The sequence below is a fragment of the Neomonachus schauinslandi genome, chromosome 8 (genome assembly GCF_002201575.2).
Source record: "Neomonachus schauinslandi chromosome 8, ASM220157v2, whole genome shotgun sequence".
In the NCBI taxonomy this organism is placed as follows: Eukaryota; Metazoa; Chordata; class Mammalia; order Carnivora; family Phocidae; genus Neomonachus; species Neomonachus schauinslandi.
In genome coordinates this window covers 138,620,888-138,632,582 of record NC_058410.1, presented here as the reverse complement: position 1 = coordinate 138,632,582, position 11,695 = coordinate 138,620,888, and the positions used below count along the sequence as shown (strand labels likewise).

At 44.9% G+C, this 11,695-nt stretch overlaps 1 protein-coding gene across 2 annotated transcripts in view; it reads right to left on the bottom strand.

Moving 5' to 3' along the window:
- Nucleotides 1-682: 682 nt before the first annotated feature.
- E2F3 (E2F transcription factor 3) overlaps nucleotides 683-11,695 on the bottom strand; it is a 76,203-nt gene continuing 65,190 nt past the window's right edge. Inside the window, exons 2-7 of one of the 2 annotated variants that reach the window (XM_021696914.2) lie at nucleotides 10,520-10,631; nucleotides 9,076-9,295; nucleotides 7,632-7,790; nucleotides 4,699-4,813; nucleotides 3,237-3,372; nucleotides 683-2,113 (exon numbers count right to left, since the gene is read on the bottom strand). In XM_021696914.2, the coding sequence (XP_021552589.1) occupies nucleotides 1,851-2,113; nucleotides 3,237-3,372; nucleotides 4,699-4,813; nucleotides 7,632-7,790; nucleotides 9,076-9,295; nucleotides 10,520-10,631 (1,005 nt within the window). In that variant the 3' untranslated portion in view covers nucleotides 683-1,850. The remainder of the gene's footprint in view (nucleotides 2,114-3,236; nucleotides 3,373-4,698; nucleotides 4,814-7,631; nucleotides 7,791-9,075; nucleotides 9,296-10,519; nucleotides 10,632-11,695) is intronic. The other variant, XM_021696915.1, reaches the window with a different exon arrangement.

Genomic DNA, 11,695 nt, shown 5'->3' with positions numbered 1-11,695 from the left:
AAAGTGCTGGTATCATTGGTTTTGACCCTACCACCACTTTGCATATTGTGGAAGTCTACCTCGAATCAACTGGCTGGGGCTCTCGTGGTTTGGTTTGCTTTCGTTTTGTGTTTTTCCTAAGGGATATTTTCGATTCCATTAAACACACAAATCGAGTGCTACTGTGTCAGGCACATAGCATTTCAATTTAACTGTTTTGTTTGGAGGTTTGTTTGTTTGTTTGTTTTTTTAACCGGACTCCCTCATTCCCGCCGTCTTCAGGATCCAAGCAATGGACCTGAGGTACTGTGCCACATGCCCAACGGGAGAAGGGTACCTCTCCCCGGGGCCAATGGGAAAGCCATTCTTGGACCTAACTGCTAGGACTTGCAGCTGACACGAAGCCTCCAGCTGGGGGACACCATTCCTGAAGAGTAAAGTGGGACACGCCCTGGCATTCTATCACTTCTTCCACGTAACGACTTCCCTTGGTCCAACTTACTCCTTCATAGAGGAAGGGGAATGGGTTCTGGGCCAGGATGATGGCAGCCCCCGATGCAGGGGGGAACGCCCTGTTCTCACCAGCTTTTAAGTAAATGCCACTGACACAGTGGGGATGTCTTTGTCCCCAGAGGCCTCTCCATCTGACCCCCATCCTGAGAAGTGGTCTCCCTGAGTGCAGAGTAAGAGAGCCCTTGCCCCAGTCCTAGGGCCAGGAAGCCCAAGGACGGAGGGATCCACACCTGCTGCTCCTTGGGACTGCTATGTCATCTGACCTGGTTCTCTTCTCAAATGCGCCACCCGTGTCTACGAGCGAGCGAGTGAGCGAGCCCCAGGACTGACTCGCTCCAAGCTCCCCGCCCTGGGAAAGGAAGCAAGATGGGGCAATGCTTCTTGCAGAGGCTGTTAAACCTTAGATCACACACGTTTAGATGCTCTGATCAGTAGCGGTCCTCTACCTCTGCTTAAATAATGTGAACTAGCAAAAACCGTTTCAAAGTAAACAATTAAATTGAAATGGTGCTGGGTGCCACAGGAATGCTTAAATGGCAGCTTAAAAAAAAAAAGGCAAAAACAATCCACAGAAAACTCCTAAGTAAGCATTTGCTACAAATCAACTTTAAACTTACAAATACATTGGGGGCAAGGGAGTGGGAGTGGTTAATGGAGACAGGAAAATCCACAACAGCTTCGAGTGGCAGATCTACCGTTCTTCTGTATCTGCAACAAATATTGGAAAACAGGTTCTTCATCCGAAAGGCTGTGCAGGTTCTCTTGACCTCCTAGCGGCACACAAGGTCTGTAGCTTACACTGAATTATGACAGTAATTTAAATATTCCTAAGAAGAGCTGAAGAAATCCATTTCATACTTTTGCATGACTTCAAGTTTACAGTTCCTGCTGTTCCATCCATATGAGCAGACCCCAAAGACATGCATTCCGCGGAGAAGGCACGGCTTGAAATGCTATTAAGGAAGATTGCTGTTTTCGAGTGGGCCAGGTGGCCAGACCCCATTCTACAGCCCATCCGTCAGGCACAGCAAGCCAATCCGGGAGGGAGGGAAGAAAAATATGGGTGAGAGACACCTGATTGCACATTTTCTCACTTGCTGACTCATCCAGGAGATTTTGGAACCTGGGGCATAGCAGGGCTTTCCCAAGGGAGCCTGCGACTGTGCGTTTAGACCAAAAAAAAAAAATTTTTTTTTTTTTTAATTCATTAAAATGTCAGCTTTGTTCTGAAGTTTGTAGTTTACTTCATGATACTATCTCGGAGGAAGAAGGTAGGAAGGGACAACACTGCATGACAGATGTTCTGGTTCCATAATAAAAAAATATTGGTTTATAAGGGGAGGTCACACAAAGTGTAATCAACTACACATGAAGTCTTCCACCAGCGGGAGCTTTTCCAAATCATAAGCATCAAAGAGATCGCTGATGCCTTCTTCCTCCCCAAGACTTAGGAGATAGTCTTCTTGGAGCAGGGGAGGCAGTAAGTTCACAAATGGTCCTTCTAGGTTGGAAGGAATTTGGTCCTCAGTCTGCTGTAAGAGGTTCGCTGGGGAGGCCAAAGGAGAAAGGTTTGCCATAGAAATCGAACAATCGCTATGTCCTGAGTTGGTTGAAGCCAAGTCTGAAAGGGGAAAAAAAAAAAATTGGAGGAAACCGAAAAGTAAGTTAGGAGAAAAATCAAATCAACTTGCTGGAAGACTATGCACGCTGCTGTTATAAAAGCATGTACCCTGTGCTAAGGACGATCAGATGCCACTACGATCCAGCCCGTCTTGTGCTAACTGTTCACCGTGACTGGTAGCTTTTCTCTGTTCTGGTCTAACTCCCTCAACTTTTGAGATGCCTACTGTTAGCAAACAAGAATACAAATCGTTTCAAAGATTAGAGCCTAACAAATTCAAACACTTCTCTCTGCTATCAGCTAGTCAATATTTAAGGAAAACAAAACAAAACACATACTAAAAAGGTGGCTTCCTCGTAGGGACTCACTGATTTTAACTTAGTCTTTTTTGAACAACTTTTTAAAGATACTTCTTAAAAACGCACGTAATAAGACATGTCCGCTTTGAATGTCTATGGTGAAAAAAGTGATCTTTCGTTTTCCCATCTGAGGTGCTGTGGCGATTATAAATGCTCAGTATTACAAATCAGACCTGAGTCACCTAAATCGCTCTAATTCTTGCTGCTATATTGGGAGACAGTAGGGGGAAAGATTAAATACATATCCCCAGTCTGAAACCGAAAAAAGGGGGAAGAACTTAGATATTCGTGGGCTTTTCCTCCCATATCTTTTCCCCATCACCCTGGGGGGTTGGGGAAGGGAGCAGAAATTAAGTTAAAACTTCTTTGACAAGAGGCTCTTTGCTCCAAACTTGCTCCCTTTCGCTAGCATGATCTCTGCAGCATCATGAGAAGGTGTGTGGCCAAGTGGAGCTGATGATTCACCCAGAGAGCTCACAGTTTCACTCCGCATCTCAGCTGGCTTTCAAAACATTTTAAGGGAAGCGGTTTCTGCCCATAGCAAAAGCCTGAGGGACTCCATTCGTGGGCGGAGAAGTCATTGGCTCAAAATCATGATTTTATTCTGTAACTAGTCAGAATGCCTTAAAAAAAAAAAGTTACCTTAATAACGTTTAATAACAGAAGTTTTTGTTTCTTGCCTAGGCATGTGGTTCCCACAATGGATCCTTCTGGTCACCTTCATTTTTAATATAGTTTCCAAATAACAAAAGTGGAATTTTTACCTTTGGAAGGGGGTTTCGGGATATTCCCATTGTGGTCTTGGTTGTTTGTTTTCATTGGACTGTGTGTTTCTGTCTCTTCTGGACACAAATAAACCTCAATGGGCCCTTGGGTACTTGCCAAATGTATTTGTAGGCTCTATCAACAGAAGAGGCGAGAAAAGTTCAAACTGAGAAATGAGAGCTATAGTAATTTTCATCTAGAAATGGGAAGGGTAATTTTCATTGTTCATTTTGCTTCTTCACTGGTAGCCGCCCCCCCCCCCACCCCCCATCAACAGATGACTGTCATCCTCTAGAGGAGGGGCCAGCAAACAGTAGCTCAAGGGCCAAATCCAGTCCATCAACTGGCTTTGTAAATAAAGTTTTATTGGCATAGAATCATGCCCATTCCCACTGTTTACAGATTGCCTCTGGCTGTTTTTTTTTTTTTTTCTTCTCACGCTCTAATGGCAACGTTGTGTAGTTGAGTAGTCCTAACAGAGACTTATGGCTCACAAAACCAAAAATATTTACTCTCTGGTCCTTTAAAGAAAAAGTTTGCTGACCCCTGCCCGAGAGGAGGGGTCTGTGTTCTTTAAATATATTCCTTCTATGCAAACTATGAAAAGGTCCTTTAAGTGTTCTAAATACAGTATTTCCATGTTGCTATCCCTTTATGGTGGGGCATTTTTATGTGAACTTTAATAACCACTGGATGAATAGTATTCTTAAGTGCTAGGAGCAGAGTTTAGTAAGAGAATGCAGCACACTAACATCTAAAATTCTTCTTCATCTGGGTCATAGAGCTATTATTATAATTTAGGTGAGAACTCTACCCTAGATGGGAGCTTGCAAATCTCACTTTTTATTTCCTATGCATTTCCTTTTTGCTACATTTCTTTATCTTATAGTTATGGTCCAGGCCTATATTTGCAAAGATTGTCGGAAACCAATCACGAAAATATGTGCCCTCCTTTCTTATAATATTCTAGTCTACCAATTCAGCCAAAGTCGTATGTGATTTCTTAAAAGTAAACATGTTCTAAAAGATAAATTCTTAAAGTGTGCTAAGATAAGTTAGGGAGATACTTTCTTTTTTTTTTTTAAAGTTAGGGAGATACTCTAAAACATTTATGTCTCTATTCCTAGTGGGGATCATATCTAGGGCAATCAACATAAAACTCCCCAACGGTTCAGATCAATCAGAACCGCCAGATACCAAATTATGAGCAAGAAAAAGTATCAGAGGGACAGGGCACCATACCCTGAGTTCAATGCCCCATGATGTTAAAATTAGACTTTTGGGACACTCAATACGTATTGAACTGTTGAAATGTTTTTGAAGTTCAGGTTAAGTAAAATGGATGGGAAAGAACCATTGAGTGTTAAGGAGGATACATGCTTCGACCACACGTCAATGATTTTTTAACTTCAGGCATTCCAAAAAGATCTCTGCAGGTGAACAAAGACATTATCTCCTTACCTCTATTGGGTCAGGCACTTCAAGTCTTGTTTCTGGAGGGGCTTTGACAACTATAACAGTTTGGTCTTTAAGGCCACTAATTTTTCGAATATCTTGATATGTAACGTAAGCTAACGTAGTGAGTGTTAAGGAATGTAACCATTAGAAGATTGACAGAACAGATGCATGGAAAAATTTTCAAGTATTTTATGACTTGTAAGAATATACTGGTCTCTCTGTCTCGATCTTTAAATATATGGGATCTCTCATGAATCTTCTTTTCTGGTTGATATTCTAAACAATAAGACAAATGCACGGCATTCTCCTACCCATTTCTAAAAAAGTCCATGGCAATTTAAAATGTTAAACACAGAAACAGAATAGTTAAACTATCAAAAGAAAACCAAAACCCAGTTTGGTCAGGTTCTAGCCCAGTTCCTCTGGAGCATGGACATTCTGTGAACTTTGGTCAAGTGTTCTGTCACTCAAATTGAATAATGGCAGACCCCAATTTACAGAAGAAAAAAAAATGTAAGCTCTATTGCTCATATATTTTTTGGAACTCCAGTAACTTCTATCTGCTGCTTGACCATTAGCAAATGTCAGTAGACGCGCACATGAACGTGTGAGTAGCAAACAGATATATTGGTGGAAGAACTAACTCAGAAGATGAGTCAGGCAGACAGCTGGTTTTCTTAAGGGCACCTGGGCTGGTTGTGATTGTATACTGCCTACTGATAAGAGAGTCATTATTTCTCTGTTAGAAAAATTATCCTTTGTATGATATTACTGACTATCAATATCTCAGTGTTCACAAGGAGGGAACGCAGCTTCCAAGTGCTCTGCAACCTGAATCAATTTGAGAAACACTGTAGCGGGAAAAGAGTGAAAGAGTATTTCAGTACCCTTGGTCATGACTTCTGAGGACTGAGCAATTCTTTTAAGTGCCCTGGCAGCTGAATCTAAGAGGATATCATGAAAGAATATGGTACTTATTACATGATAAAAAGTATTCATGCAAGCTTGCCTGGAGAGACGAGTTTTTACTTGGCACTAAAAGAGCTCACATAGCTCTAAGAGTCACGTAGCTCTCTTCTATAAGGGACATGGGGTAACATAATTAATGTACAATGTCTTTAGCCTGTTGCGTTTTTTATGTTAGCCCACAAAAAATGCCTAGGCTAAAACAGCAAATCACCTGACTCAATGAAGGCCTTTCTGAAGGTAATATAATATTAGCAAATAGAGTCTGTGATCTAACATGTTTAATACAGAAATAGGGTTTAGAGAGTCAGGAGGAAATGATGTCTCTTAGAACACTGGTTTTTAATTAGAAATTGAAGGAAGCTATGAACCTACTGTGCAGAAAACAAAGTACATCCACCCCAAATATGTATATACTTTTAGGGGCATCTACCGCAGACTATCTTCTTGACATCTTAATGGTTGAGACAAGAGCTAATTCAGTGCTGAGCTTGACAGGACAGCTCATGCAAGAGTCCGGGTCTTAGGTCACCATGTATCGCATCAAGGAAGCCAACTGATGCCTTCATACGAGACTTGACAGTTCTGACAAGTTTTTACTGAGAACACGGGGAAAGTGATAACCAGGTACTTACCCCACAGCCCACTGTCAAAAAGCTACGTGACAAGAACTTATTAAAATAAAAACTCATCTACAGTTACTCAACGTGCTGCAGGAAGGAAAATTTCAACACATTTGTGAACAAGCTGTACCACATTCGGAAGTGAATGGCGAATTGAAAAAAATTGTGCAAACACATTTTCTAATCTTCCAAACTTTAAAGTACTTCCACCGTGGCTCCCTCCTGAATTTGCTTTTTTGGGTTAGCAGCTCCCCGCAAGGAAGCTTCCAGTTTCTGCAACAAAGGTCCCAGAGAATGCTAATGTCAGTGACTCTGCTGTAAGCTGCACGTTCCAGAGAGCTGCCAATCGTCCTCCATGGGGCTCCCAGCTAAAGAGTGAATGAAACAGTCCGACTAGAGCTATTCTTGTTTCTTCCCCTGTAAACCCACTCTGGCTGTCACTGGGGGTTCAAATCACCACACCTCTTCTCCACCTCACTAACCATCAGCGGACAAGATCAATCCTGTGGTCAATAGAAAATGAGAAATCGCAGTTTCAAAAAACTGCCTGAATTGGGAAATGAATGTCCCCATACCCTCCAAGGGAAAGTCTATCAGACATAAAAGGTAATGTGGAACAATCAGAAGTGGGGAACACAAATTAGAGATGGGATGTCTTAAAATACTGGCTTTGTCTTCTACACGTAACTGAGAACATTGCAAGATCTTCTTGTCAACACAATGAAGTCCTCTTTCTCCCTTTTTTTTGGGAGTGAGATGATGAACAGTGAGTTTTCCTGTGATGGCCAAAAGATTGTCAGCCAGTTGACAAGAACTGGCTTTTAAAAATTTTTATTTCCAAGGACCAATGTCTGTAAATGAATGGATAGACTGAGATGTCTCAGGCCTGGGCCGGGTGGGGGGCGGGGGGGAGGGGGGTGCTTCGGAAATCAGTTTCTGGTGTTGTGCATCAGCAATAACGCACGGTAGAGGTTACAGAATGATTTTTCTAGACTCTTCATTCCTTCAGCTATAGCTCAGACAGATTCAACAAATTCCAATTGCTCCAATATCCGATGAAAAGAAAATAGAATGTGAGAACCCCAACAGTGACAGCGAACGCCCACCAAAAATCTGGGGAGATAGAGAGGGAGCTGCTGGATGATGTCATGAATATTAACGCTGACACCTTACCTATCTTAGAATAGTGCTTCCTTACGCACTGAGTGTATCCGCATGTCCCCAACCACACCTGAATGACACGCATTAACCCGAGTAAAATTCTACCTGTGTGTAAGCGTCAGCGTGTGAACGCTGGGTGTGTTCTAGAAGGCACTAACCCCCAAGGAACAGGTGCACAAAGGATATCTTTGATTCTCTGAATCTTCGGTTAGCAGTTTGAGGTCCAGGGTGCAGCTTTGGATCAGTTCATCTAATTTCTTCTCCTCCTGGCTGAGCTCGGTCACTTCCTTGGACAGGCCTTGACACTGGGCCAGCATGCCCCCATCCTCAGACAGACTGCAGCCCCTAGAAACCCAAACACAGACTCTTCGTGGCTGCCTGGGGGGCCAAGGGGGCGAGGGTGCAAGGGAGGGGCAGTGAGAAATGGTCCTTCTGAGTAACATGTCCCCTCTTGACACAGGAGGTCACACTGCTTGTTAGCCAAGTGTTAAAATCAGAACATTTATATATTTGTATATATTTTTTGTCCACACGGTCCTTCACCTTTCACACCACAGAAATTTAAGTGTGTGGGGGGGAACCCCGAAAAAACTCCTACACTGTTATTTTCAGGTTTCTTTCCTCCAGAGGAGGGCTGTTTTTTCAGAAGGCTCAAATTCAAAGGGCGAAAGGAGGAGTTCCTGCCTGTCACATGCCTCCCGGGAGGAAAGAGAAAGAAAGAGGGGGAATAAAAAAGGATAGAGAGACATGGAAAGATAGAAAAATGTGAAAGAAAAGATGAGGAGTGGTTCAAAATTCAACGAAATATCATTCGGGAGGCACAAAAGACCTAGGCAGTTTCTGAGGGTCTTCTACCAACCACCGAAAAGGAAAAGTTTAAGGGAACAGATGTGTGTGCTGTGTGCAAGAACAAAGAACAATACCCAACAGGTTTCTCGAAACCACAGGCCTAAATGGGTCCCTGAATTGTCACAAAATTCCCCCAAAGTACCAAAAGTTACCCGCACTCATCTCATGTTTGAGGGAGTCTGTTTTCAGAGCCACCCTGTAACACACTTGTTCCTTCCCACAACACTTTCATCGTCCCTTCTAAAATACTGGCTGTTGGGATGCTCCGTCCGTAATTCACAAACGAGATTAACCACACACTGAATCACACGTGTGGGTGGACGGGTGACATGTGTTATCATCCCTGCCTTCCATGAGGAACTGAGGTCTCTAAGTCTCGCCTCCATTTACCCAGAAAGCGAGCTGACCTGCCGTCAGAGCCACGGATGAAGATACGTGGTGATGGGGCACCTACATGGATGTGTTCATACACAGCCGGAGTTCATTTCCAAAGCCCTGTTAGAGACAAGCCGAAGACACGTGCCCGCATCCTTTAGATCACACACACGGCTTCACGGCTGCAGATGAATGGCATCCTACTTGACATCTGCAGGCCCCCCCTCCGCCGAAATCCCGGGATCTCCTTGCCTGAGGCTAATCAAACGTCTCTGACAGCATCTAGAGGGTAAAGAGACTTTGAACTTTGGGCTAAGGAGTCAAGGGGCAGCGGGGAGGAGACCACGGAAGTGGAGTGCGGGCGTGATCGTGAAATCTGGGGCTGGGGGTGGTGGCTTGTACTCACATCCACTGCACGTTGTTTTTCGACTTCTTCTTAATGAGGTGGATGCCTTCCAGCACGTTGGTGATGTCGTAGATTCTCCTCTTTTGCACCTTCAGCACCTCCGCCGCCTTGTTCAAATCCAAGACCCCGTCAGGGGACTGGCTCAGGAGCTGAATGAACTTCTTGGTGAGCAGACCAAGTGACGTGTCATACCGTGTTTTTTCTGAGGGAGATTTTGGAGCTTAAAGAAAAACAAAAGCCGAGCAGGTGGGGGGGATAGGGGGAAAGGTAAAGAAATGAAGGGTTTCTTTGCAGGTAGGCAAGCCCTCTTTCCCGTTGCAGCCCAAGTATTAGTGTCTAAGCAAAGCCGCTGTTGTTGTTCTCGGTAAGTTACAGAAAGCTATGAAGTGGCTTTATTAGAAAAGGAAGGGACAGTACAAATTCCTGTTTGATGAAAGCTTTTTGCTGTGAATTTCTCAGTAGCTTCTACTTTGCCTCACCCTCCTCCCTGAGTCTAGTGAGGTATCCCACACATCGTAGGTGCTCAACGTTATCTGTTGAATGAATGAAAACGTGCTACAGTCTCCGAGGACCAGCACGTGGGGAGCCCAACCCGATGGGGCCGGGGCTGCGAATCTCTCCTGCATTTCATGACGGGGGCTCAGACAGACCCCTCATAACTCGCTTTGCAGGCTCCACGGTCTGTGTGTGTCTGTGACTTAGTCACAGCTTTTCAGGGAATGCTTCATTTGGATGAAGAATACCTAAACAGTCTTTCCATCGACTCGCCCCGTCCCTCTTACATGTTATGTCCTCATTCAATATCGTATTTATTCTGTCGTGTGGGTGTGCATCACACAGGGTTTGTGGACGGCCTGATCCGTAAACTCCACAAAAGGGGCGAACAAAGTCTAATTTAGTGTCTATGTTAAATGCCAGAGACATAAAGGACTATTTCGCTGTTTCCAACCTACTTTTCTCTCTCTCTCTCTCTCTCCCCCCAAAGAAACAAAAGGTGGGAAGGAAAACGAACTGCAATGTAGGGGTTTCAGTCAATGTGGATACTGCCTTAGGCGGAGCTAGAGATTGAGGCCGGTGTAGACCTGACCGACTCTGGCACGGTTCTATGCGCAGTTAGCCCGGTCTCAAAAGTAATGTCCATTAAGGGAAGTTAAAATTAAGTTTGATGACAGAATGGTGCCAGAGAGCTTGTACGCCGGGTGAAAAAGGACACTGCGCACATTTTAAGAGGCCTCCCCCCGAGTCAGTATCCAGGCACCGAAGGGACTCTACACCCTTTGTGGGGTGTCTGCAGACACTGTGTTTATTTTCTGGCTAGGAACAGAAAGAGATGAAAAAGGACACAACGGCCACAATTATCCACACCTTGGCACCCCCTCAGCCACAAGCTTTGAAAGGGGGGAAGCCCACACCGGGGAGAATACGAGATGGAAGGGATCCTTACTTTTTGGACTATCTGGACTCCGCAGGGCGGCTCTTCCTTTGCCCTTGGGGGTTTTTAAGCCATCCGAGAGGTACTGATGACCGCTTTCTCCTAGCTCCAGCCGTCGCTTTGCCTGCAACGTGAAAGGACGATCGGTCGTCACTGGCCACGCGGGCGGTCACAAGCCGTGGGGCTGTTTGGGGGCCGGCCCTGCCAAATGCTGCGGGCACATGCCAACTCCCGGCACCTCTGCTCTGCCTCACTCGGGGCCCCTGTCATGCCCTCCGGTCAGATGCTGGCTCCGGGGGCTGGGCTGGCAAGGAAACTCTCTTCACCTGCCACAGATTACCCGTCTAGGCTCAGACGGACCCATCCACTGTCCTGCAGGATCAGGCCCGGGGGCCACATTGTTTACTCCTTCACTGATTCGACATACGTGCCAGGCGTGGGGTGAGACAGTCAGACCACAGCAGGCATCATGGAACGTACATTCGCTTTTCCCTTGCGACACTTCGCCGCCTACCTTCATCTCTGATCTGGGTTGGACCTCTTCCCTTGTGCTCCCCCAAACACTGTGTGTTTACATGCACGATAACACTTATTGGATAGAAGGGTTATTTTACTTATCTGTTTCTCATTTCCTTTAAGGCAGGGACTGTTTCCCATTTATCTTTGTATACCTAGTGCTTGGCATAGAGCCTGGCTTTCTGTAGGTATTCAATCACTCTCACTCTCTACATATTTATATTCAACGAAAGAGTGATTAAACAGCAACGCAGCTAGTCACAGACCGCAAATGGTCATTCATCAGAACAACAAATATTGTAAATGCTCAATCTTGGGCTTCAACTAGTATCACTGTCTCCATTTTTGTCATCAAACCTGGCAAATGAGAAGTCTTCATCCAAGTTTTTTTTTTTTTAGAGGGGGAGAGGGGCAGAGGGAGAGAATCTTAAGGAGGCTCCACGCCCAGCACAGAGACCAACTCGGGGCTCGATCTCACGGACCCTGAGATCACGACCTGAGCCGAAATCAAGAGTTGGACGCTTAACCGACTGAGCTACCCAGGTGCCCCTTCATCCAAGTTTTTCATTTAATTTAATTTTACTTAAAAAATATTCACTTAGAGGGGCACCTGGGTGGCTCAGTTGGTTAAGCGACTGCCTTCGGCTCAGGTCATGATCCCGGAGTCCCGGG